Source organism: Aquarana catesbeiana, linkage group LG06 (genome assembly GCF_042186555.1).
Source record: "Aquarana catesbeiana isolate 2022-GZ linkage group LG06, ASM4218655v1, whole genome shotgun sequence".
NCBI lineage: Eukaryota > Metazoa > Chordata > Amphibia > Anura > Ranidae > Aquarana > Aquarana catesbeiana.
In genome coordinates, this window is record NC_133329.1 from 101,841,851 (window position 1) to 101,869,848 (window position 27,998).

The 27,998-nt window shown below is 43.0% G+C and overlaps 1 protein-coding gene across 1 annotated transcript; it reads right to left on the bottom strand.

The window, feature by feature from the left end:
• Positions 1-1,246: 1,246 nt before the first annotated feature.
• On the bottom strand, positions 1,247-27,998 carry NME4 (NME/NM23 nucleoside diphosphate kinase 4). Its single transcript, XM_073636558.1, has 5 exons — positions 27,818-27,998; positions 10,048-10,178; positions 6,321-6,422; positions 5,431-5,543; positions 1,247-1,548 (listed from the first exon to the last, which is right to left on the bottom strand). Exons 1-5 carry the CDS (start codon positions 27,897-27,899, stop codon positions 1,428-1,430), a joined length of 549 nt encoding a protein of 182 aa, XP_073492659.1. The 5' UTR covers positions 27,900-27,998; the 3' UTR covers positions 1,247-1,427.

Sequence of the window (27,998 nt, forward strand, 5' to 3'; positions counted from 1 at the left end):
TTAGTTCCCGTTCACAGCGGACAGATTTGAAACGTCAAATCGCATGCCAAATCAGAGCTTATTTCCAGCAACGGCACCGTCCGAACTACTTTTGGTGACTTCAGGGGTGATTTCAATAGACACCTGTGCATGAACCTGCACAGATGTCTCTCAAATCGCACCCCCAAAAGTCAGACTGAAATGCCGGTTCAAAATCGCGCGAGTTCAGCTGAACGCACACAATTTCAAACCCACATTCAGTGTGAACCTAGGCTGTATCTTTAAGCCATTTCATCAATGAAAGAGATTTCTATTACTTAAAGCGGAGCTCTGCTTTAAGTCCTCCTCCCCAGCTTCTGTTTGTGAAATGGAGCTTTTGGGGAGGAGGGAGTACCCAATTTTCACTGGTACCCGCTCCGACTGCCTTAGGCAATTGGAAGCGGAAGTTCTGAAACATATGGACTTTCTTATTCTCTAGCACTGCCTATTTAGAATTTTACATTGTTATTCTGGTTCCTGGACTTTGTTTGCTGGCTGCTACTACTAATTATGTAATATATTAGCATCTTACTAACCTTGTCCAAGCGTGGATACGTTTCCTATATTTTTTTTTTTTTTGAATGACCCCATCTCTGTAGCCTTCTAATTGCAACAATCTACCGCTAAGTTTTAAGGGGGCATAAGACTTCTGCTTTCACAGCAAGCAAAGGTCCCACACTTCAATATGCTGGCAGATAACGTCCTTTTCTAAATCAGGATGTGGCTGCTTTCTAGAGAAGATGAACTGCAAGACTTTGTATACCTTTTGCTTTGATGCACCGTGAGTGTATTTAGCCATTTTAAAACTGAAAGTGCAGCTGGGCATTATTGCAGCAATGACAACATGCAGCATTTAGGAAATACCCATCACTTCATTATAGTGACATAACAGATTTGATACTGTACATTCTCTCTGCTTTGCTATTTAAGCCAGATGGCGTTTGTTTCAGTTCTTTAAAACAGCATCCATTATCCTCAGTTTCCAAGCAGTGATTCAGCATCACCCCCTGCACTATGGCTGTGTGATGAAGTTCCACACAGTACAGGGTTTATATAAATAGACACTTCGCAGGAAGAACAAGGGCAAGATCACAGAACACTACAAAATTCCCATGGGAGGAAAGCAATGAAAAAAAAAAAAAGCCACCTCCAGAATGCCCTTAAGACAGATGCTATAAACAGGACACCGACACACAGCTATTTGTATACAAAGTCAGAAGAAAGAAAAAAAATTTGAATATTTATTGAACAGTAACAATGGCTGGTAAGCTGCCAACTTCCCTAAAGTATGGCATGGACGGAAAGGGTGTCCCTTTAACCAATGGGCCTCTCTCAGAAGGCATGATGCCAGTCAGCAGCTGTTTAAAGGCTCCTTACAAGAGTCTGTATGGCTAGGAGGCCACATAGCATTAAACTTGATACAAGTCATTGTGATCAGACATCTCCCACTCGATCAGCTCCGAACCGTGAAACCACAAGCTGATTTCCCGCTCGGCTACTTCTACAGAATCGCTGGCGTGGATGATGTTCCTAAAAAAAAAAAAAAAAAGGACAAAGAGGGATTCCTTTAAAAATAGCATTCCAGCAAACATATCCTTCACAAAGTCTTAACTCTACAGCGAGCTCCATTGCCTGGAGAAAAAGTCCTCTATTCCTGTCTATGATTGAAAATGCCGCTCACCTCACTGGCGCCACTGGTTTAGTGACCAATTGAGACCAAGCACAACCTGTCTGCATAACGCTTGTATAGTTTTTCTTGCAAAAGCTAGGCAATCCATGCTTTAAGCCCGGGTTCACACTACAATGGGCTGCGGATCGCACAGGAGCGCTGTGCGTCCCTGTTCCGTTTCAGGGCCGATTCTATGCCTGAATTCGGCCCTGAAACGGAGCCAAAGACGCACAGCGTTTTTGTGCAGTGCGCTCCGCAGCCGCCCCGGAGATATGTGAACCGGCTCCATAGGGAGCCGGTCACATTCTCCTGCTATGCGAATTAGATGTGCGGAAACGCACATCTAATTCGCATAGGTGTGAACCCGGGCTAAACCTTTCACTGCCTAACCATTCTTGCACATTTAAAAAAAATAATTTAGTGGGCGACAGGATCCCCAATACCCCCACAATTGCCATATTGTCCTTGTTGCCTGGCTCCTACAATCTGAACAAAAATAAAATTTACTCCGTCGCTTTTTGACAGAGGCCCGCAGTCATGATTGGGGGTTTTAACTAAACATTTTCTGAAAGCAGACACCCTAGAAAATAAATAGTGGTAGGTCCAATTTTTGGCCCACAATATTAGCACAAAAAGGTTTATGAAATGCAACATTAAACTTTAGTTTGTTATTTTAGGGCACACAAAAAGCATTACTCATTTTTTGGGGGGAAAATATAAATAAGGAGGTTGTGCCAAGTAAACAGATACCAAACAGGTCAAGCCTTAAAACTGCCTGCACCCGTGAAACAAACTTTGGTACCCTATATTTTCAATAGGAAACGTTTTAAAAGCAAAACCAAAAAGAAAAAATTCCTAACTCACCAGCCAGCCTGTTACCAACTGAATTAACCCAACCGTTTGCGTTAAAAAAAAAAAAAAAAAAAAAAAAAAAAAAAGGCACAGGGGTGCACTGGACCCCCCCAGCAAATAGCACAATGGCAGCAAAGGTGTCCTGTGCTTCCCCTCTCCAATATTCCAACAGTACAAACAGCTAGCCACTGCCCCACCTATAACTGGCCTTCACAGCAAGGAGCAGTGCTGCCAACATTTACAGGGGGTTGGTGGAAACAGTTGGACAGCTGCCCAATTACTTTCAACGCATTTTGACGTGTGCAAGTTTACCCACTGCATTGGACTACAGTGTAAAAAGGGTCTAAAGCAAACCTTTTGCTTTGCTCTGCATGGACAAGGAAATGGTTTGCTTTAAGATAGGCCCTGGAACTGAATGGAGATATTATGCAACTGTCCCTCGTGATCACCATGCACATGACTGACCTTACACCAGCCTAGCTCAAACACCCTTTCCTTAGCTCTGCAGGCTCCCTCCCCACCCAAAAATCGAGCTTTCTTTTGGTGGCATTTAATCACCTCTGCAGTTTATTTTTTGTGCGATAGACAAAAAAAAAATAAAAATAACAAAAATAATAACAAAAATAATAACAAAAATAATAACAAAAATAATAACAAAAATAATAACAAAAATAATAACAAAAATAATAACAAAAATAATAACAAAAATAATAACAAAAATAATAACAAAAATAATAACAAAAATAATAACAAAAATAATAACAAAAATAATAACAAAAATAATAACAAAAATAATAACAAAAATAATAACAAAAATAATAACAAAAATAATAACAAAAATAATAACAAAAATAATAACAAAAATAATAACATTGAACTTTCCTTTATCAATTTAGGCCAATATGTGTTCTGCTACATATTTTTGGTAAAGAAAATCCCACTAAGCATATATTGATTGGTCTGTGCAAGTTATAGCGTCTACAAACTATGGGAGCCATTTTATTTTTTTTTAAATAGTAATGGTGGTGATCAGCGACTTATAGTGGGACTGCGATATTGCGGCAGATACGGATTGTCAGACACACACTTTTTGGGGGACCAGTGACCGTAATAAAAGGATCAGTGCTAAATAAATATGCCACGGTCACTGTACTAATGACACTGGCTGGGAAGGGGTTAAACAACAGGGGCAATCAAAGGATAACGGTTTTCCTAGCCAGCGTTTTAGTGTACTTTGGGAGGAAGACAAGGATCCATGCCTTCTTTCCTGTAAGAACGGTGATCTACCTTGTTTACATTGTTCTGTTGTAAACAAGGCAGTCATGGCTGAAACACGGTAGCATCTGCTGGACCAATTTGTCTTTTATGGAGAATCAATCAATTTGGGAGGTATTTAAGAGCATGTATGAAGTTGTGGATCCTCCGTTATTGTGTTGGCAGTCGAGCAACTGCTTATCCTGCACCCAACAGCTCAGGAGGACTTCTGGATAATTTGGGGTAGTAGCACCTTTTCCTTTCTCTTTGTTTGATCGCCGTTCTGCCTCTGTGCTGGCTGATCAGCAGGTGTCGGCAGACATGGAGTCCACAGTACGCACAGATCAGCTCCCGCTATGTACAATCACAGTAGGAGCAGCCTGCCGGCAGCACGCATCCTACCTAAGAGCGTTGGATCACATACTAGGTACGTGATCTGGCGCTGCAGTGCTACCGTATGTGTTATATGGTTGGCAAGTGGTTAAATTGAACACCATACCACTGTAAACATTTGTCAGCTGGGTTCAATGCCACCACCACTAAAAAGTTATGAAGAAAAGAAAAAAAAAAAAAAAAAAAGTTAATCCTAAACTTTTAGGCCTCATTTACACTGGTATTGTAAATTTCTAGATGCATATAAATGTAATGATTTTTCAATAGTGTCATTTACCCTGTGCACACTTGATAAAATAGAATTTAGTGCGTCCAGGATTCAATTAGACATTCAAAAGCATGTAAACATAACTAAACTTGTTGGAACATCTACAAATGCTGGACAAAGTCATCTGGAAGGCATAAAAAGTGGTTTCTACTTCCCAGATAACTTCTTTATTTATGGGGTAGAGGGCAGGGCAAAGCAACAGGTTCACTTTATTGCACACCTCCATATAAAGCCAGCCATAGATGGATCAAATCTCGGCCAGTTCAGCAGGGACCGGCCGAGATTCACTCCACCTTTGGGCAGGCTGGTTGTACCAAAGGTCGATCCATCGATCGATGGCAGGGAAGGCCCAAACTGGGGTTGCAGGAAGGAAAAATCTAATTGAACGCCTGCCTTAAGTTTCCCCATAGTCAGCATGGAATGATTTAGATGCCCCTCCAGAAACCAAAGAAAAGATGTGTATGCTGCTGAAGATTACAGCAAACCTGTTTCTTTGCTTTGAATAGGCAAGCACATGATTACCTTAACCTGGTTAAGGCTCTGAAGGTTCAACTTTTAGCTTCCCTCTCTTCCTCCTTTGATCTCCCTTCCACCATTTCTAAAAGCTGAGGAACGTTTTTGGCCATTCCCCTCACTTCAAGCACTCTTCCTCAGCAAGCACTACACTCCCAAGGCTGCAGAAACTCCACCAGGGCCATGGTGCTTTAACCAGTGTTCCAATCTCAGGACCCTTTTGGATGTTACCTGCTTACTTGTGCACACATGTCCCATTGATATGTTCATTGTTGCCTCTCAATTTGATTTGTGTTGTACAAACTGCATGATACATAAACTGTAAACCTTTGTAAAAAATCGCAATAAAAGCAGTTGGGGGGGGGGGGGGGGGGGGGCGTAATGAACAAAATGGGAGCCACTCTAGAATCAGCAAACTAAGTATTACCAGTGCTACATATTCCAGAGGTAACGTGGCTCTTACCTGCTGATATGGACACTGAAGTCTCCACGCACAGTACCCGGCTTAGCTAGTGAAGCATCTGTTTCACCCACCATAAAACGAGAAGTGCGCACAACATTGCACCCTTCCCACACCTGTAAGGGGGGGGGGGGGGTGGAAAAAAAAAAAAAAAAAAGCATAAATTACCACATCCATTATTGTTGCAGTAACCATTTTTAAATTGCCCATTCCTACTTAAATTTTCCTGCATAGTCACAGCAGAAGGTAAGAGGATATGAATTATACACACATATATATATATACACATATATATACACACATATACATACATACATACATACACACACACACTTATCACTACAGGGTTCACCAGCAGGAGGAAGGAGGTCCCAATTTCACTATATGGATCTATAACCATCACTAGAGGGATCACTAGCAGGACGAAGGTGGTCCCGATTCTCCCATATAAATATCTTTGATCACTAGAGGGATTGGCTGCATGAGGAAGGAGGTCCTGATATCACTATAGATCTTTAGTGATCATTAGCGGGATTACCATAGGAGAAAGGAAGGCAGGGTCCTTATTCTACCAATAGCAATCTTTAGTTATAACTAGAGGGATCGCCAATAGGAGGAAGGAGGTCCCAATTCCACCATATTGATCTTTAGATGGATCACCAGTAGGAAGAAGACAATCCTGATTTCACTATACAGAACTTTAGACCTCATTTAGAATTAAGAAATTACTTGATGGAACACTTAGGACTTTTTCTACTGTCAATTTATGAGGTTTGTACAGGTTAAAAATTTAACACCCATTATGCACCTATAAATGCGATATACGTACAGAAACAGTAGCAGACTTAAACCAAAATCATTGAATTCAGGTGATGACTAAATGGAATACATACCATGGCTACCACAGGTCCAGACCCCATGTACCGTATAAGAGATGGATAGAAAGGTTTTCTTCTCAGGTCGTGGTAATGTTCAGATAGAATTCCTTCTGAGGCCTAGACAGAGAAAGTGTACAATCAAAGAATTGTTTAACACGACCAGGTCAACTCCAAACAATATTCTGATGGCTTATTGCACTGCAGTTCAGGTGGATGAAAAAGGCAATGCAATAAAACTGTGCATGCAATTAATATTTAGTAATTACAATTGTGTCCATGTCTAAAAATTACAAGTCTATAAAATCCAAAGTCTAAACACACAATATCTCTCCGTTATGTTTTTTTTCAAACCAGCAGTCATGTGACCACTTTAGGTGGTTATAGTTGCAGGCTGGGACATGACTAAAGTACATTTCCTGTCATATTGCTGTTAGGAGCACTGCATCTCATCTTTGAGCTTCTCAGCATTGTGGACTGCACCAAAGACTAGGTTCCCACTGTTGTGCATTCTTTTTTGCATTAACGTGCATGGTGTCATGCATGTAATTTTTGTGACAATGCATCACAACATGTGATAGTGAGTTACTATGATGCAATGCATTAGTAAGGTGTGCAGCACACAAAACATGCATTTTATCATGTTGTGCCGACATGTGCGTTATTACGACATGGCAGTGTGAATTTTGAAATACACATAAGTAATGACAGGAGGGGAAGGTCGGCCACAACTGACCACCCTCTTCCTCCATGATGAACTAGAAAACAACGCTGTGTCGTCACATTCAATAAAGGTGGCCATTAGTAAAGGGTGTATTCCACAACCACCAAACAGTTGTGACACAGAGGTAGCCATTTTTTCAGGGAGGACGAGGAGGACGAGGACGACTGGTTAAATTGAAGTTACTGGTCGAATTGAAATTTTTCATCTGTTAAGCATGAATGGCCATAGATGGATTGAAAATTAGGCTGGTCCTTTTGGCCAGCCTAAAGAGTTACTCAAACACACAACAGTAAAATCAGTCCATATGTGCAGTAATTACACATGTTCGTCAGCACACCATGGATCTTGAATTTCACTCAAAAACTTTTACTGCAGAAAGCTCACATCACAACAGGATAATTGAAACATTGGAGTAACACACAGAACCTCTTAGTCAGGCATGTGATGATGAACACGACATGCCCTGACGAAGGGGTCCCATGTGACTCTGAAACATTGCACTTATCCTGTTGTGATGTGATCTTTCTGCAATAAAAATTTAGGACTGAAATTCAAGATCCATGGTGTGCTGGCGAACATGTGTATTTACAGTATCTCACAAAAGTAAGTACACCCCTCACATTTTTGTAAATATTTTATTATATCTTTTCATGTGACAACACTGAAGAAATGACACTTTGCTACAATGTAAAGTAGTGAGTGTACAGCTTGTATAACAGTGTAAATTTGCTGTCCCCTCAAAATAACTCAACACACAGCCATTAAGGTCTAAAACCGCTGGCAACAAAAGTGAGTACACCCCTAAGTGAAAATGTCCAAATTGGGCCCAAATAGCCATTCTCCCTCCCTGGTGTCATGTGACTCGTTAGTGTTAATAGTGTAATGGTCTCAGGTGTGAATGGGGAACAGGCGTGTTAAATTTGGTGTTCTCTCTCACACTGGTCACTGAAAGTTCAACATAGCACCTCATGGCAAAGAACTCAAGATTGCCAAGACCCTGAAACTGAGCTGCAGCACGGTGGTCAAGACCATACAGCGGTTTAACAGGATAGGTTCCACTCACAACAGGCCTTGCCATGGTCGACTAAAGAAGTTCAGTGCACATGCTCAGTGTCATATCCAGCGGTTTTCTTTGGCATGGGATGACAGGGGCTCTTTAAATGTAAGGACTTATTCTTGCTGGTAGTAAGAATCTTTATTATTTGCAAACAAAATGAAGATTTCCCATTTAGAATAAACTGTCAGGTTAGTAAAACAGCAATATCAGAACCGATTCAATCAGTTTGTAGTGTACATAGATTTGCAAAACAATTGGATAAAGGAATATTCCTGAACTTTGTTTTATCTAATGGTTCCTGTCAAATTGTGTGAATGCATCAATGCAAGGATTTTTTTGAAAAAAAAAAAAAAAAGTCATTGATTTATATCCACCCTGGTTCATAGGCTGGAGGTGTGCACTGGACCCTGTTTAGCTGCAGTGGAGTTCCATTACCTGGCTATGCTGTCTGGCATGACTATCTAGATTACAAAGCTGGCTAAACAGAATTACAGATCTATGGCGGGTAAGACTGAACATATTCGTTTTGGAGACTCTGTCCCAGACAATCCAGCCCGTTCCAATGTGTTGCAGCAACTGGCTGATTACAAAGTAATTATGCATTTCCTTCCCTCGTCACATACTGTTACAGACTGTCTCCTAGAGAAAAGGAAAAAACACTATTACTGTGTACTGCAACCCTTTCCCCTCCAAACAATCAAACCCCTGCCACTCCTGTATGCCACAAAGTGGGGGCCAGCTGAAATCACAATGGGGTACTCTGCCACTAACCTCTTCTACAAATCTACCCAAAAAGAGCATTTTACATACAGCCCTACAAGTAATATATGTTCTATTACACAGACATTATTACGGAATCATCTGTAATACATGTGGTACAATTAAATATTTCAAATTTGTTTCAGCTCCAGCAGATCTGCAGTGAAACCTGGCTTAGTGTTTAGACTGATTTATCCAGTGTGGAAAAACAAAGGACACCCTGTGTTAATGAGCCCCAAAGTTTCCCATACAAAACACACAATAAAAGACTGTTGTATTCAAACCTGTCCACCAAACTAATGTTGAGTTAAAAACTAGACCGTGGAGAGGAGCAATCGGGGTCTAGGGGAAAATATAGATTGTTGAGAATTTGTCAAGAGATTCCCTAAATTTGCAGGAATTTCCTCTGTTTTTGGCTATGGGACAGGAAGTAAAGGGAGATCTCCCCAATGGGACACAGATGGCAAAAATAAACATTACAGGGGGTTATAACCCTTCCTTATCCAAAAAAATCTTTCTACTTCTACGACTTGCTTTGACAGGGAAAAAAATAAAAAACAAAAAACACACAACCCCCACACCATATCCCTAAAAAAGGCAAAACTGCACCATTATAACACTTCAAAAGCGGAGATTCAAATTACAACTAATCACTGGTAACAGATTCTCTTTAGAACAGGGGTAGGCAACCCGGGGCCTGCCAGCTGTTGCAGAACTACAAGTCCCATCATGCCTCTGGGAGTAATTGTAACTACCAGCCTTGCAGTGCCGCATGGGAAATGTAGTTCAACAGCTGTAGGGCCCCAGGTTGCCTACCCCCGCTTTAGAAGGTAAACTAGACTTTCCGACATAAGCCTCATGGCCAAATTTGCCCTTTAGCACTAATCTATTCATGTAGTGACTTTACCCGCTGCCTAAAACTAGTCTCTGCAGGACATTCTGCATTGAAATGGATACAAAAAAAAAAAAAAAATTGACAAAGCAGCGTAGGCATCATCGTCATACTTTACATCATCGCAAACCACCACATACATATTTTACAGAATACGCACTGATGAATCACACATCTGGAGTACAATGCTGTCTGATGAGAAATAGTTGTACAACCAGTAGATCTTCTGGATGAGACGGTTTATGTGCATCAGAGAATACGTTTTGTGACCACATTGCGCACCAACAATTAAAAAAAAAAAAAAAAAGTGTACCTGCAACATTTTCATGCCCACTAGTTTGAACCCGCGATGTTCAAAGCGCTTGACAATCTCACCAACCAGTCTTCGTTGTACTCCATCTGGTTTCACTGCAATCAGGGTCCTCTCTCTTATATCAGGAGCCACTGGGAATGAAGAAAAACCAAAAACCAGCACAGGTTATGGTAAAGCATAGAAATCAAACAGTCTCCACTTATTTCAGTATTGAATGGAGTAAGCCATGACTAGTGCTGGCAATAATGGAAGTCTCGGGGATAGATCTAGAGATACATCCCTGACTCCGGCTTCACTAATAAGTTGCTGACCTAGAACAAGATGCAGGAGGTTAGGATTTACAAACTTCACTGGCTGCATGCTTGCTCCAAGTTGGTTACTTGCCTGGCAGAGACCTAAGAGAGACTTATCCAAAGAGCGCTTGGATGGTTGTAAACTTTGGACATGAAATATGAACAACGTGTATCCCTCTACACCAGCGTTTCTCAAATCCAGTCCTCAAGGTGCCCCAACAGGTCATGTTTTCAGGCTTTCCATTATTTTGCACAGGTGATTTGATCAGTTTCACTGCCTTAGTAATTACCACAGCCATTTTATCTGAGGGAAATCCTGAAAACATGACCTGTTGGGGCATCTTGAGGATTGGATTTGAGAAACATTGCTCTATAGCATGTACTTGTCTCAATTCAGAGCACCAAGTGTCCATTTCTGTCCGCAGCGTTGTTCCTCTATCAGCATGAATCACTTCTAAAAAGTTTTCCTGACACCGAGAAAAAAAAAAAAAAAAAAAAAAGTGGTGACAGGTGAAGGCGCAACCTGTGATTAAAAGTGGTAGTAAACCACCGTATATTTTTTTAACCTGCAAGGCAACGTCAGAATGTGCTAGTACCTTAGAACAAAGCCCACCAGTGGCGTGCCGTCACCCAATAGGGCTTCAATTGGTCCTCCTTCCAGGTTCGCGGACTCCGGCTGTGAGAGCGGCCGGAGCCGCAATCAATCCCGTGTGACGCCATTTATGGCACAGGACTCCAAAGGAACAGCTGGTCGGCAGTTCTTTCAGAGCACATGCGCCGGAGATGTCACCAACTGCACCTAAAGTAAATAGCTTCTAAACAGCGCACATTTAGGAGATATTAACAGTACCTATAGGTAAAATTCATGCATGCACTTTAACAGCCTTAGCTCTGTTCCTGTGTGAAGTGGGATGTTGTGTCCCTTCCATCCAATCAGCTCTCAGAGCTCTCCCCACCCCCCGCTTTTCAGAGCTGAGAAATTCTGCACCTTGAATGGATGTAGGGGAAAGACCGCTGTAGATAAACAGGTAAAACTTATGTAGGAGGATTTGTGTCATCTCTGTGTACCACCAGAGGCCAGTCACTTCACTGGGTATATGTAAGGGTTTACAACCACTTTAACCAATTCCTGCCCACCATATAGCAGAATGACATGCGCAAGCTGCGTGCATCACGGCGATTATTGGTGTGGTGTGTCAGTGGAGGGGGGGGGGGGGGGGGGTAGGTACGGTGTTTGCGCTGATTATCAGGATCACCAGGGCAATCAGTGCTGCCTATCAGTGAAGGAGAAAGCTTATTATTAACTTATTTACAAAATTTCATCAGAACAAAAATTTCTCCCCCACCTTTCAAAATTTTTTTTTTTTTAAATTTGCTTAGCAAAAAATAAAACCCCCAGTGAATCGCCCTGTATTGAAGTGGTTAAATATAATGGCTCCAGCAAGGCTGCTCATAGAACAAGGGATCCCCAGTGAAGCGCCCTGTATTGTGCCAAAAAGCGAGCAACTCCAAGCATATGAAATTCACCAGGAGCGCAAATCCAAAAACATAAAAAGGAGAATATATAAAAACAACCACTGTCTGTACAGATGCTGTGACATGAATGGGACTGCCTGCACAGGGATATATGGGACACTCGTACATCCCCATGTGGGCAAACAGGGCCCTCACACAGGTGTACCCTCATGTAAACGAGGACTACATGTGGTTTTCATTCTGGGAAGTCCATATATGCCAAAATCGAATGTTAAAAAGTAAAAACTTTTTTCAAAGTACTTTCTAACAATCTTTGCAGCGCTGTACACAACGCTCCTACAGTGCCCCTGCCCATTGAAATCAATGGGCAGCGCCACCGAACCACCGGTTTTAACCCTTTCGGCTGCTAGCGGGGGTTAAAAGTGCCCCGCTAGCAGACGCAAACCTCAGCAAAAACTACAGGAAAGCACCGCTAAAAATAGTGGTGCTTTACCGCCGACGCCCCAGTGTGAAAGTAGCCTTAAATTATCAAGAATGTCACATATATTGAATCTAAAATGACTCCAGGGAGATAACGGATGCCAAATAGAAGAAGATGTACACACAGGGCAGGACGGGATGCTGAATTTTTGGATGACTTTCTGATAAAATCTAGAACAAGACATAAGCTAACCATCTATTGCAGATGTAAAATGACATTTTAGGGGAACCATTTTCTGGGGAAAACCTGTTAGGCCACTGCTGCCTTCTCATTCTGCAAATGCTTGTTGCCTGGCTGTCCTGGTGACCCTTTAGACCAGGGGTTGGCACCCGCCACCTGGCCATATCACAGAGCTGGATGGGGGCGGGAACTGCTGGAGTTAACTTTTTTCATTACACAGCAGGTGATTGGTTGCTAGGATCGCCCAGCAACCAATTACCAGCCTGTTGATGTGAAAAGTTAACTTCAGCATTTCCCACCCCCATCGAGCTCTGCGATACTGATCTCTGTACACCTGGAGAGAGGGAGAGATGAAGGGGTACAGAGGATACTGCAATGGGGGGGGGACCCCATCACCCCTAAGGACAGGGACAGGGACAGGGACTCCCCCCCCCCCCCCCCCCATAGTGACGTAAACCTGTACAGTTATTACCATGTTAGGATGTTATCTTCATTTATTAGCGTGTGATGCGACCCTCCATGCATTGAATCCGGCCCTTAAGTGGAAAAAGGGTTGCTGACCTCTAGACTCAATATTGTGAGTCAATAACCCAGAATGTGCATACAAGGCATTCTGACTTTCCTGATCTGCATACTTGTTCTGCAAAAGAAGTCTGCAGTAGCAGTTTCCACGTTTTCTTTTTCTGGGAAAGGTTTGCTTTACACAATAAGTCAGATTTATTTATACAAAGTGAACTTATCCCATTTGCCTCCCTTAGCTGCCCTAACCGATGCCACCCTCTCCCTCCACAGATGCTCATTTACCGAGATCTGCCATCGGTGGCCTCCAAGGATTGTTTACATCCCAGAAGTCCTCGTTCTCCTCGTGGCTGTGCCTATGTAATAGAACCCCCACAGAAGTCTATAGGGCCGTCTCTCCTGGAGTCTCACAGATGGAGACGGAGGTAGATGAGACCAACAGCAGGCCAATCCCAAGGCAAAGTACTTACATTGCTATAAATATAAACATTGCTAGCACAAAACATTTAATGATATATTAATGATTAGAGCCAAATTAATAACTGTTATATCTCCCAGTATTTCACTAAAAGGCCAATTCGACCTTATGCAAAAATAATAAATAAAAAACGTTGATATGGAAAAGATGTATTTATGTCCCCCCAATGGAGCCTGCAAAGCATTGCAACCACGATCAGTGGATCATGGGTGCAATGTACGGCCAATGTATGACCCTTGCTGACCATTCCTCCAGCCTAGGTCCTCACTGAGGTTTGGGCCTTCCATAATGGGACTAAAGGAAGTATTATTGCAGACTGACTTTAAATCAGATTTTCACCAGCCTTTGTAAAGGTTCCCATTAGGGTTGCACCAATAGCGATACTAGGCATTTTTTGCGAGTATCAGTACTCATGAAAATGCTCAGATACCCAAAACTGATACAAGAAGTGACAGCTTGGAAGCAAGCAGCCTCTGATCGCCTCCTGTATCATGTCCGCAGCCTCTGATCGCCTCCTGTATCATGTCCGCAGCCTCTGATCGCCTCCTGTATCATGTCCGCAGCCTCTGATCGCCTCCTGTATCATGTCCGCAGCCTCTGATCGCCTCCTGTATCATGTCCGCAGCCTCTGATCGCCTCCTGTATCATGTCCGCAGCCTCTGATCGCCTCCTGTATCATGTCCGCAGCCTCTGATCGCCTCCTGTATCATGTCCGCAGCCTCTGATCGCCTCCTGTATCATGTCCGCAGCCTCTGATCGCCTCCTGTATCATGTCCGCAGCCTCTGATCGCCTCCTGTATCATGTCCGCAGCCTCTGATCGCCTCCTGTATCATGTCCGCAGTCACTTCTGCCTGTTGCCTCCTTCCCTCCACCAGTGGTCACCTCTTCCCCATGTCTCCCATCCTCTTCCCCTGGTTCTGCGCATGCACTAGAAATACAGTGCATGGGCAGATACGCTGCAGCACTCTGCTGGGTCCCACAGACCTGCCAGAGACCAGTGATGAGCGTCTGTGCATGCGCTGCATCTTGATTCAGGACAGCAGTGTAAGTAGAACTTCATACACAAACACCAGACACTTTATTAGTTACACCTTGGACCCCATTTTGCCTCGAGAACTGCCCTAATTCTTTGTGGCATAGATTCAACAGGTGTCGGAAACATTCCTCAGATTTTGGTCCATATTGACAGGATAGCATCACACAGTTGCTGCAGATTTGTCAACTGCACATCCATGATGGGAATCTCCTGTTCCACCACATCACAAAGGTGCTCTATTGGGTTGAGATCTGGTGACTGTGGAGGCCATTGGAGGGCAGTGACCTCATTGTCATGTTCAAGAAACCAGTGGTGAGATGATTTGAGCTTTGTGACATGGTGCATTATCCTGCTGGAAGGAGCCATCAGAAGATGGGTACACTGTAGTCATGAAGGGATGGATATGGTCAGCGACAATACTCAGGTAGGCCGTGGGGTTTAAAATGATGCTCAATTGATACTAAGGGGTCCAAAGTGTGCCAAAAAAAAAAATAAATATCCCCCACACCATTACACCACCACCAGCCGAAACCGTTGATACAAGGCAGGATGGATCCATGCTTTCATGTTTACGCCAAATTCTGACCCTGAAAGTCGCAGATGAAATAGAGACTCATCAGAGCAGGCAATGTTTTTCCAATCGTCTATTGGCCAATTTTGGTGAGCCTGTGCGAATCGTAGCCTCATTTTCCTGTTCTTAGCTGACTCCGGACCGCCGCCCGCCAATGTACGTCCCAAGTTTGAAGAGGAATATCCTTGTTATGGCAGCAGCTAGCTGCCATAACCCCAGTATCCTCTTTTTTGGCCGACTGTCTGGTTTCCGGAGAGGGCCCCTTGACCCGGAGCCCTCCGCCGCTTACTGGGGCCGTCGACAGCAACGGAGGTGATCGGATGTTGTTCTATGCTGGGTATGGAGACATGAGGGGAAGATGGCTCCCACCCCTCTCCATACCATTGCAGGGCGGAAGCGACGTCAAAACGTCACTTCCACCCCATAGCTCTTAAAAAGGGCCATTTTTTTTTTTTATTATTATTTTTATTTTGCATTTTGACCCGAGATCTCATATTATGAGCTCCTGTCATTCCTTGTAATAGGAATAAAAGGGACATTTTTTTTTTTTGTAAGAACAGTGTAAAAATAAAAAAAAAGGTAAAATAAGGGAAAAAAAAAAAAAAATATAGGATTACATTTAAACTGGCTCCGTCCCGCCGAGCTCGCGTGCAGACTAACGCAAACACGAGCAGCGCCCGCATATGAGAACTGTGTTCAAACCACATATGTGAGGTATCGCCGCGATCGGTAGAGTGAGAGCAATAATTCTAGCCCTAGACCCCCTCTAACTCAAAACATGCAACCTGTAGAATTTTTTCAAAGTCGCTTATGGAGATTAAGGGTAAAAGTTTGTCACCATTCGGGTGCAATTTTGAAGTGTGACATGTTGGGTATCAATTTACTCGGCGTAACATTATCTTTCACAATATATATATAAAAAAAAAAAAAAAAAAAAAAAAAGAAAGACTAACTTTACTGTGGTCTTATTTTTTAATTAAAAAAATTGTGTATTTTTTCCAAAAAAAGTGCGCTTGTAAGACCGCTGCGCAAATACGGTGTGACAGAAAGTATTGCAACGGACACCATTTTAGTAGTTTTCTAGCAAAGAACCCCCCCCTGTTTTAAACTGTAAACAACAAATCTCAAAGAGGTTCGGTCCTTAAGTGGTTAAGCATTATGCCCCGTACACACGATAGGATTTTACGATGAAAAATGTGTGATAGGACCTGGTTGTCGGAAATTTCGACTGTGTGTGGGCTCCATCACACATTTTACATCGGATTTTGCGACACACAAAGTTTGAGAGCAGGCTATAAAATTTTCCGACAACAAAATCCGTTGTCAGAAATTCCGATCGTGTGTACACAAATCCGATGCACAAAGTGCCACGCATGCTCAGAATAAATTAAGAAACGAAAGCGATTGGCTACTGCCCCGTTTACAGTCCCGACGTACGTGTTTTACGTCACCGCGTTCAGAACGATCGGATTTTCCAACAACTTTGTGTGACCGTGTGTATGCAAGACAAGTTTGAGCCAACATCCGTCGGAAAAAAATCCTAGGATTTTGTTGTCAGAATGTCCGATCAATGTCCGACCGTGTGTACAGGGCATTAGAAAGCACACTTAAAAAGGGGCAATATAAAATACATTAATGCCGAGGAAAAATGCTGTTGCTGTTTTCAGCAATAGGAAAGCAGCCGCAAGCCCATGAAAAGTGGGCCCAAATGAATTGAGCCCCCCCACCCCCCATTCTCCTCTGACCTCACCAAGGCATTTTTGTCCACACAAGTGCCGCTCACTGGATATTTTCTCTTTTTGACCATTCTCTGTAACCCCTAGAGATGGTTGTGTGTGAAAATCCCAGTAGATCAGCAGTTTTTGAAATACTTAGACCAGCCCGTCCGGCACCAACAACCATGCCACATTCAAAGTCACTTAAATCTCCTCTATTCCTCATTCTGATGCTCTGTTTGATCTTCAGAAAGTCATCTTCACTACGTCTAGATGCCCAAATACATTGAGTTGCTGACATGCGGTTGGCTGATTAGCAATTTGTGTTACCAAGCAATTGAACAGGAGAACCTAATAAAATGGCCTGCGAGTGTAGTATATAAATTACACTCACCCCACACTAGGTAGGGTAGTGCTCCTCCAAAATAAAAAAAAAAAAAAAAAAAAAAAAAAAAAGCCAGAGCTGAAATCCCAGTGTGAAAGCCCAAGTGCTTTCACACTAGGGCGCTGCGCTGGCAAAAAGTCCTGCCAGCAGCTTCTTTGCAGCGCTGAATACACCGCTTCTGCCCACTGAAAACAATGGGGCAGCGCCATTATACCGCCGGCAAAGCGCCACTGCAGAGGAGTTTAGCGGCCGAATAGCGTTGGTAAAATGACGATGCCCGGGCGCTTTCAGTGTGAAAGCACCCCAAGGGAGGCCAGCTGCGACTCCTTGTGGCTTCACAGCTGGCCTTCCACTGCGTATGCGCAAGCCGCACTGTGTTTTGTGAATGGTCCCGCAGCCTCCTGGGACCTGTGATGTGTCCCAGAAGGGTGAAGGCAAAGAGGGGGAGGGATTCTAGCAGGAATGGGTACCTGTCAAAACCAGGTACTTGCGCGTGCGCGCCCCCCCCCCAAAAAAAGGTGGTGTCCAAACTTGGTAGAGAAAGGAAGGAAGGAAGGAATGAGGGGGTTGGAAGAGAACAGAGGAACTTCCCCTTTTGGGAGAAGTTCTGCTTTAAAAGTCCCCAAATGTACATCAAGAATTACAAGCAAGAACCCTTCTATGTGTGTAATCAAGGTTTTCAATCGCCGATCTAAAAATTAGGAAGAAATGAGACAGACATCCGGGAAGTTAGCAGTTACGGACGGCGCCAACAATAACACCACGTACAAGAAGCAATAACAGTGCCAGGGATCATACGGGTATAATATTCTACATTCAGGGATTTTATACACACATACATACATTCTATCCATCTCCTGTGCAATAAAGTAAAACTTCTCTTCTTTAAAAAAAAAAGTTGTGGCCAGGTAAATCGAAGATGCCGGATGGGATGTTTATGGAGGAGGGGAGGTAGTGCCCCCCCTTATGAGGCCACTGCAAACAGCGGAAGGAGGTGGTGGTGGGGGGGGGGGGGATGATGGTGTATGTATGAGAGGAGAAAGTGAAGACAGAGGAACTTGAGACGTGGGCACACACAAAAGGCACAACATACATTCTACAAATAGAGATTACATACCAGACTCGGCTGCTCAGCCTCCATACGTTCTACTGTATACACTGAAAGCAACACACATACAATCCTGCTAAAGCATTTGCTGATGAAGCAATCAAAGATTTCTAAACCCAAGAAAAATGATTATTTCACCTCCCTAGTCCTTTGATGTGGTGGACGCATTCATTTCACTAAACACTTTAGAAAGTACAGAAAACATCAGCTGATCCTTTGTCCTGGTCACTGAGCCCAAGTGGGTCCAAACATACAACAGTCCGCTTGCACAATCTCCTTTAGTGCCGGTTCGCACATCGCTTAGGACTCGTGGACACTGCTCTATGCAAAATGCTGGGGGTGTCAATAGAAAGTTAATGACACCCCCAAATCGGTTTGCATATCGCAGTGCGAACTGTCAAATGGTGCAGGAATTGGATCGCATGGGTGTGCACACTTATGTGATCCGATTCCAGTGCGGACAAAAAAAAAAAAAAAAATCCCTGCACCATTTTGGTGCAAATGCAATGCAGATTCAGCCATACAATCCAATCCGTATGGCTGAATTCGCATCACACAGACATCCCATGTGATCCCCACAGCAGCACACATCACATGCGATGTCTAACATCGCACAAGTGTGAACCCAGCCTTAGGTCTCATTCACAGGCATAGGCCTATTTTCTGCACAGAACACAGGTTCTTGCTAGCAAAGTGGGCAGAAGATTCTGAATAAAATATGTATTCACATTTAGCGTTTTGGGATCTCAGGCAGAATCGCAGCAATCTCAAAATGTTTGTTCGGGTGCCATTCATTTTCAATGGCATCTAAAACAGGGTGCAGTTTTGGCGCAAATCACAGCAAACCGCAACATGTGAAGCATGTCGCCCAAAAAGGAGCAGGAGCTCCTTTTGGGTGACAAGTTTAGAGCGCACTGTGAAAGTCGTGGCAAAACTGTTTTAGGTGCCATTGGAGAAAAAAAAAAAAAAAAAGGCACCTGAGCATGCATTTTGCAATTGCAGTGCAATTTGAAATCACGGGCAAAAATTGCAGCAATCCTGCCCAAGATCCCAAAATTTGAATGGAGGCTTAGACACCAACAATTCTTCCCGTGACCTAAACCTTTTCAAGCGCGCCCTGGTGTTCTCTTCAAAAGTTCTTAATGCTCGGGAGAAAAGGATCAGCAATCATGTGACCACCACGATTGGTGGTCAAAATGGTCACATGATAGGAAGCTAGTCCTGCCAGCTACCAATGTCTTCTCGGGACCAGCTCCTTTCTTTTCTGAAAGAGCAGAGTCAGCGATTTACTCTGCTTTAGTTTGTTTATGAATGAACAGGGGCCTCTGTCTCTTGTCCATTCATCTTCAGTGCAGCTGAGGCTGTTGAGAAAGGGACTGGGGAATCTGAGTCCTCAGTCCTTTTCTCTGTCTCAAAAGGGGAGATGTCCTCAACAAGGCTGATAAAGATGGATAGGATAGATCTCAAGTCAGGTCACCTTAGGTAATAAGCCTGCATCCACAGCCTGTCACTGACTTGTACAGGCGACTGCAAACACCCATGATTCCTTCTCTTTTACAGTATTGTGTCCTCCCCTGAGCCCATGTATATGAGCCTTAAGGCCTCTAGCACACTGCAGCTTGGAAAAAAGCAGTAAAAAAAAAAAAAAAAAAAAAAAAAAAGCAGCTCAGTACAGCTTATTTTTGGACTGAGCTAAAATACAGCCAATTAATTGTAATGTGCCCATGCACATAAACAAGCGCCATGTATTCAAGAAAAAAAAAAAAAAACACAATCTGCATTTTTTGGTCAGTAATTTACGCCTCATGCGCGCAATAGCACACATTTTTGTACAAATATCTATTAACATATTATTAAAGCAAGAATAAGTTTGCATGCATTTACATGAAAATGTGCAAATGCATATGTACGAAAATGCATAAAAAAAAAAAAAAAAAAAAAAAAAAGCACAAAAACACAAGCACCCACACCTCTAGACTGAATTCTGCTATTGAAGATTTGCCCTCACTTCCTGTCCAGCTGACAATGTTTTACCAGACAGGAAGTGAGGGCAAATCTTCAATAGCAGCATAGAAATAAGCATGCTCTTCTTCAGAAGACACAGACCGATGTATATATTTATTTCTGCCTTTATCTCAGCTACAGATTTTCCCCTCACACTTATTCAGCAGGAAATGGCTGAAACCAAAACCATGAACTGTGTGTTAGTGTACATGCTGGAAATGCATTGTTCGGGTTGGTGCTTTCTTCTACCATCGATATATGCAAGGCTGCATTCATATTTGCACTCAACAGATTCATTTTAGGGCTCGTTTACACCGTATGCAATAGAACACAGTGGAAACTGCTACCTAGTTAACATCGTTGTATGCTGCATTTTAACCGCACCAGAACGCAACACAGACAAAGAAAAAAAAAAAAAAAAAAGAAAGCCAAAACACGCATTCTAAAATGCACTGCAGACACACAAATGTGCACACGGAAGTACTTCTTGAGGGGCAGGTTCATACCACGTGCAGTTCTGTCTTGGCTACATCCAATGAGTTTCAATGGCATAGTTCCCACCAACGCAGTGCTTTTCAGTTTCAGAGGAGAAAAAAAATAAAAGTACAACATGCCGCTTTTTTTGTTACACAAAACTGTACTGGAATAAGATGAAAACGCATCAAAAAAGCAGAAACGCAACCTGGATGGATCTGGAGGATGTTTTTGTGGTGTGAACTGGCACTTATGGCTCATTCATGCCAGAACCCAGTACAGGGAACCCATGCTCCGTGTGCGTTCCTCACTCCATGTTTGAAATGCATTGCAGTTGATCTGCAACAGGGGTCAATGTTAAATTGACGCTCCAAAAAGCAGACCACAAACGCGTTGCATTTGCCTGCCCTGGATCGCATGGTAGTACTGTATCTGCTGTGAATTTTTCTAAAGTCATGCATGCAATACTTCTGGTACGGTCTGGCGCAACTGCAGCTTCTATAAATGAATGGGCTGAAACTGCACTGCACCCGGATCGCATGTTAATCGCACAAAAACTCACAACGCTTCATTGTGTGAGCTGGCCCTTACACCAAATTCTCAGTGTTCAGTCCCACATGTTTACATGCATTTGCAGTGCATTTTTCTTATGTTTTCAGTGCATTTGCAGTGGGGTTTTTTGGTATGATTTTTTTTGGGGCCTTGTTCACAAGAGCAGTCAGGGAGTGGTAATGCCAGGTGGTTAAGCCATGGTTTTACCACTCCCTTAACCACCCGCCTCAACACTGACATGCAGCCATGATACTGTGCTTTCAACATTACCAAAGCCAAACATGACCCATGCAAGTCTATGGGTCAGCACCACACTTGCACGGTAGTGCAACAGGTACAAGGTTAAAGCAAAACCACATCGAGGGGTTCAAAAGAAACAATCTATTTCATTTATATCCAATTAGACAGGCTTTGGCACAACAGTTGTTGGTAAAATCTAATGGAGGTTATACAATCCAACTATAAAATGTATGGCCATTGTGCAATCTGACTTTAAACGTTCAGTTCAATATAAAAAAAAAAAAAATTGTCCAATTCAACTGTAATGGCTGGTCATTAAATACACAATCCAATTGTACAATTGCCTTTAGATCTACCAGCAAGTAACTAGTGCAAGGGCCTGCCTGACTGGGTACAAATTGATTGGATAGTTTAGGTCCTCATACTATATATACACTGTAGTTTTGGTAGATTGAAAGATTGTATAGTCAGATTGTATTCACAAATGGTGACAACTGTACAATCCAATCTCAACAAGAATGTACAATCTGACTGTAAAATGTATGGGCCAATCTCAGGCTGGGTTCACATTAGTGCGAAGCAGATGTGGATTTCACTGCATCCAATTCACATGACAGGAGAGCGTGCCTGGCTCTCAATGGATTCGGTTCACAGATCTCCGTGGCGGCCGCGGAGCAGATTGCACGGGGGTCCTGCGAGTCTCTGGCGCCGTTTCAGGTCTGAATTCAGGCAAAACATTTGGGTCCGATTGGTCCCTGAAAAACGGAGAACTGGGACGCACGAGAACCCTGCTGTGAGCCGCATCTGCACAAAAAGTGTGAGCCCAGCCTAAAAGATTGTACAATCCGACTGTACATAGTATGGTCTTGCAGGACGTACAATCAGAGTTTAGTGTATGCGTGATATTTCTGGTAGTGGTCTGGATCACTTCCCTCTTTCTCGCACATCTTGGGTACTCCGGACTTCCCAGCTGCTCCCACCTGTCTGCCATCACATCTTACCATCTGTCAGATCTCTATTGTACACCATGGAGGGTGAGACTTCCCCTGCTGCACCAGGAGTGAGACTTCACAGCAGGAGTGGAATTACTGAAATCTCTGGCAGGAATCCTTCCATTAAAATATTATGATGTAATAAACTCCATTCTGATATTTGGGTGTCACTTTCCCAGCAATTAGGATGTTTCATTCATAATTGGATTGGGAGGCTCAGCCCAATCAGCTGCAAGTAATTATCAGTAATGAACATGCCGCACGGGGCCTCTCCTAATGAATGACTCCCTGTGTGTAGATACAACATCCACATGATGGATAGACTACAGGAACTACTCCAATGGAGGGCAGGGTGACCCTGCAGGGGGCGTGTCTGCACGCGGGGTGAGTGGTCACGGCTGATAACGTGTTCCTTGGGGCCGGTTAACCCCTCCGTACCAAACCTGCAACTATGTGCATTAGAAAAGAACACGGAGTCCCTGCAACACGCTCTGCACAATGGTAACCTTCCACCCAGCGTCTGTGCCCTACAAGTCATTCCCTGCCGAAGATCCAAAGATGGTCCGCCTGAAGGGGGTACACTATGAGGACACAGAATTCCTCCTGGTGGGCTAAACTTTATCACAGGAGGAAAACGCTTTAAAGTGGCATGCAGAAAATATAATAGTCAGCAAGGGGGCGGGGAGGACATTAGTGGAATGATGTCTGAGACAATACAGCACAACCAGATTCTGTGGAACTGTACGTGTGTGTAATATAAAAAAAAAAAAAGTATATATATATATACATACATACATACATATATACATACATACATACATACATACATACATACATACATACATACATACACACTTTTTAATTACTATTAGCTTAGTTTTTTTTTATATTACAAAAATTATATATATGTTCGAATATTAAATAGAATTATAATAAAAAAAAGAAAAAAAAAAAAAAGTGTGTGCACATATTATAATGGGCTCCTAAAGGGACCCTTTTACACGATTGAGGTGAGATAACTTGCAATGGTGCTGCCAAAAAGGTCATGCACAATTTCTGCTTCACTGTGGTGCATTAGGTCAGCCATTCAAATGAACAGGCTGCCTCAAAGAGGTTGTAAACCTCCAAAAAAAAAAAAATTAAATTAAATAAAAAACCCTGCAAAACAAAAGACATAATGAGCTAGTATGCATCGCATACTAGCTCATTATGAAATACTTACCTTAGAACGGTGCCACCCGCACGGCCAACATCTTTCCCGGAGTTACTTCCGGAGTTTGCGGGCTCCGGCGCTGCCAGTCACGGCACAGGTCCTGAAGAACAGGCATGAGTAGGCCGTTCCTTCAGTGCGCATGCCCCCCCAATGATGTCAGCGTATATAGTAAAGATCTCCTAAACGGTGCAAGTTTAGGAGATATTCACAGTGCCTACAGGTAAGCCTCAATATAGGCTTACCTTTAGGTACAATTATAAAGGAAGACTTTACTTCCTCTTTAACGCAATGCATGTTAAAACATGTGCACTTAGGTCTGGTTCACACCAGAACACTGTTCATGTGCGTTTGAGCATTCTGGTTTCGCAGCCCATTCAACACACTGGAACACAGAAAGTAGTGCAACCCAGGGGCGTTGCTAGGTCTACAAAAGATTTGGGGCCAAAGCCCATAGCAGTGTAGTAAAGAAAGTCATACGCTTGGGCAGGCATACACATGTATATACAGTAATATACATGTGTGTGTATATCCCCAGAGAGCCCCCCCACTTACATCAGGGTCCCCAGAAAGCCTCCCCTCGGGGACCACAGCAGAGACTCGGGGCTATGGGCACCAGATTCGGGGCTAAAGCCCCAAAAGTCACCCCCTAGTGCCGCCACTGGTGCAACCACTACTTTTTCAGAACGCACCAAACCACCATGTGATCTGGTGTCGGCAAACACACTGCACTTATGAGATGCATTTGGGGTTCCATTGGCATGCTCATGCAGATCCGAAAGGCAGCGCATTTACCTGTAGCATGGGAAACTCATGCCTTTCTCACACCGTGTCTTGGTGTGAACCGGCCCTCAGGCTGTGGCTCACAACATGGATCCGGTGTGTCCTGTAAAATCACGGCTCAATTGTCTGCTTTGGCCTCCCATATGAATAAGCCCTTAGAAATGAATATACTGTGTGGTAAATTTTACAGAGAATGCTTTGCTGTTCCAGACAGCCATGTACAGTAAAGAACTCAGTAGTGGGGCTATTAGTAATTATTTGGATATGTGGCTGCCATTCACAGGGGTGGGGCAATTAAAGGACAGCTTCACTAAAAGCGACACTGTCCTTTAATTGTGTAGTATAGCTGGATAATCACAGGGCAGCCATGAAGGCCAACCCAAAGGTTCGGACCAAATCTCAGGGCAGCCATAAAGGCCAACCCAAAGGTCCGGACCAAATCTCAGGGCAGCCATAAAGGCCAACCCAAAGGTTCGGACCAAATCTCAGGGCAGCCATAAAGGCCAACCCAAAGGTTCGGACCAAATCTCAGGGCAGCCATAAAGGCCAACCCAAAGGTTCAGACCAAATCTCAGGGCAGCCATAAAGGCCAACCCAAAGGTTCAGACCAAATCTCAAGTCAGCCATAAAGGCCAACCCAAAGGTTCGGACCAAATCTCAGGGCAGCCATAAAGGCCAACCCAAAGGTTCGGACCAAATCTCAGGGCAGCCATAAAGGCCAACCCAAAGGTTCAGACCAAATCTCAGGGCAGCCATAAAGGCCAACCCAAAGGTTCAGACCAAATCTCAGGGCAGCCATAAAGGCCAACCCAAAGGTTCGGACCAAATCTCAGGGCAGCCATAAAGGCCAACCCAAAGGTTCGGACCAAATCTCAGGGCAGCCATAAAGGCCAACCCAAAGATTCGGACCAAATCTCAGGGCAGCCATAAAGGCCAACCCAAAGGTTCGGACCAAATCTCAGGGCAGCCATAAAGGCCAACCCAAAGGTTCGGACCAAATCTCAGGGCAGCCATAAAGGCCAACCCAAAGGTTCGGACCAAATCTCAGGGCAGCCATAAAGGCCAACCTAAAGGTTCGGACCAAATCTCAGGGCAGCCATAAAGGCCAACCCAAAGGTTCGGACCAAATCTCAGGGCAGCCATAAAGGCCAACCCAAAGGTTCGGACCAAATCTCAGTGTGAACCTGCAGGATACATTCACTGAACCCGTGGAATCCCCCCACCCCACAAGTAACAAAGGGGTGGAGATGGAGTACATTCCAGGAGTTCCCAAACTCTGCCCTCAAGTACCGTCCCCCCCCCCCCCCCCTCAACTGGTCATGTATTGCTTTCACTTGACACAGGAGCTTTAAATCAAAGCTAAGGTTTGGAATCTGTGAGAGCTCTTGTATCTAGAGCTGGCCATACACTACAGAATTCTATTTGAAAATGTTTCTTGTAAGAACATTTGTTACACTTTTTAATCATTAGTGGGGTCAAACATTCGTTTTCAGCCAAAGTGATGAGAAAAAGGAGGAGGAGCAGGGTGGAAGAAGTTTCTGGAACAACAAACTTTCCAAAGCCAAGTATAAACGAGCAGAATTTCATTGTAAGAACATTTGTTTGTCTACCCCAGTGTTTCTCAACTCCAGTCCTCAAGGCGCCCCAGCAGGTCATGTTTTCAGGCTCTCCATTCATTTTGCACAGGTGATTTGATCAGTTTCACTGCCTTAGTAATTACCACAGCGGTTACATCTGAGGGAAATCCTGAAAACATAACCTGTTGGGGCGCCTTGAGGACTGGAGTTAAGAAACATTGCTCTACACAGTAGGGTTGCCACCTCATCCCTTTAAAACCAAACTCATATTACACAGGTTCTGAGGTTAATTTAATGCAAATAAGGCACTAAGTGAATGAATTACCACCTTAATCAGCCACAGAACTTGTGTAAGTAATATGTGTTCTGTTTTATAGGGATGAGGTGGCAACCCTATTAGTGGGGTTAAATCGTTTGGTTTTTTTACTGCAGTGATGAGAAAATAAAAAAAAAAAAAAAAAAAAAAAAAAGGAAGGAGCAGGATGGAAAAAGGTTTCATTCAGTAAAGTCCATTCGTTCCAAAATGGAATGTTAAAAGTAAAAAACGAAATCTTTCTTTTGAATGACAAATCGATTGTATTGATAATATTCATTTTCCTAAGAATTTTTGTTTGAAATTCTACCGGTGTACACCCAGCTTTACAAGTTGGCTGGATTTCCTTCGGGAAAGTCTAAGCATTCTAAAAGAACGAATTCTAAAAATACAAACTTTAAGTACTTTTGAGCAAACATTGCATCAAGCCATCAAATGTTCAGATGAGAATGTTCAAAAATTCATTAAAAAAAACAAAAAAAAACAAATTAAATATATATATATATATATATATATATATATATATATATATATATATATATTTATATTTATATTTATTATTTTTTTTTTTTAATATTCTTGTGAATGGGCATCTTTAGGGAAATTTCCAAAATCATGGCCCATTTGGAAGGGGGGAGGGGGGGGGGGGGAATTGAGGTCGCAGGTTGGGAATCACATTCATAGTCGGTCATCATCTGCAGCTCGGCCAAACAGTCGACCCGTCTACCAGCTTGGCATGTCTATGGATGCAGCCGGTCCCAATGGGATCAATATGTTGCATTCTATTGCACCAGCAACATTGGTCAATAACGCAAGTCTACACCGCACAGATTGTCCGATCCATAAAATAAAAAAATATATATATATATATATATATATATATATATATATATATATATATATATATATATATATATATATATATATATATATAGTGTATTTACCCCAAAATTAGAAATGTCAAAATAAATAAAAAAAAAAAAGGAGGGGGAAAGAGATATCTAAATATATATATATATATATATATATATATATATATATATATATATATATATATATATATATATATATATATATAAATAAATTTTTTTTTTTTTTTTATTTATTTATTTTTTATTTAGCATTTACCCAAAAATTAATTCTAATTTTGGGGTAAATAAATTATATAATTTTTTAAAAATAATAATAAAAAATAAAATAGTCATCTTGTAACCGATTTCATAGTTCAGGGATAACAGTCCCTAGGCACCCCGTTGATGAGTCCTAGCAGGCTCCGCACACAAGGGGTTAACCATGGACCGGAGAACTCCGCTCTGATCACATGGCTCCCCGGGTCGGTCAGTACAGTTGGCATCCCCTCCCCTCCCCCAGATCTCGCTCACCTGAGCTGTAGCGCAGCCCCGGGGTCCCGGCCGGTTGCAGGACTCTCCTTGCTGGGATCAGACTGCGGAGGATGAAGTACATGGCGGCCAGCACACCGACTTCTCACCCCCGGTCAGTTAAAACTTCTCTGAGCCAGTGGGCGTGGCTCTCTACAAGACATGCCCGCCCTCCCCAACCCTG

Excerpts from the sequence above, each read along its gene's own strand:
- NME4 (XM_073636558.1), bottom strand. The coding sequence starts at position 27,899 with ATGTACTTCATCCTCCGCAGTCTGATCCCAGCAAGGAGAGTCCTGCAA. Across the intron at positions 6,423-10,047 it reads TGGGCATGAAAATGTTGCAG|GCCTCAGAAGGAATTCTATC; the intron begins GTACACTTTTTT and ends TTCTCTGTCTAG. Across the intron at positions 5,544-6,320 it reads CTGGACCTGTGGTAGCCATG|GTGTGGGAAGGGTGCAATGT; the intron begins GTATGTATTCCA and ends CCCCCCTTACAG.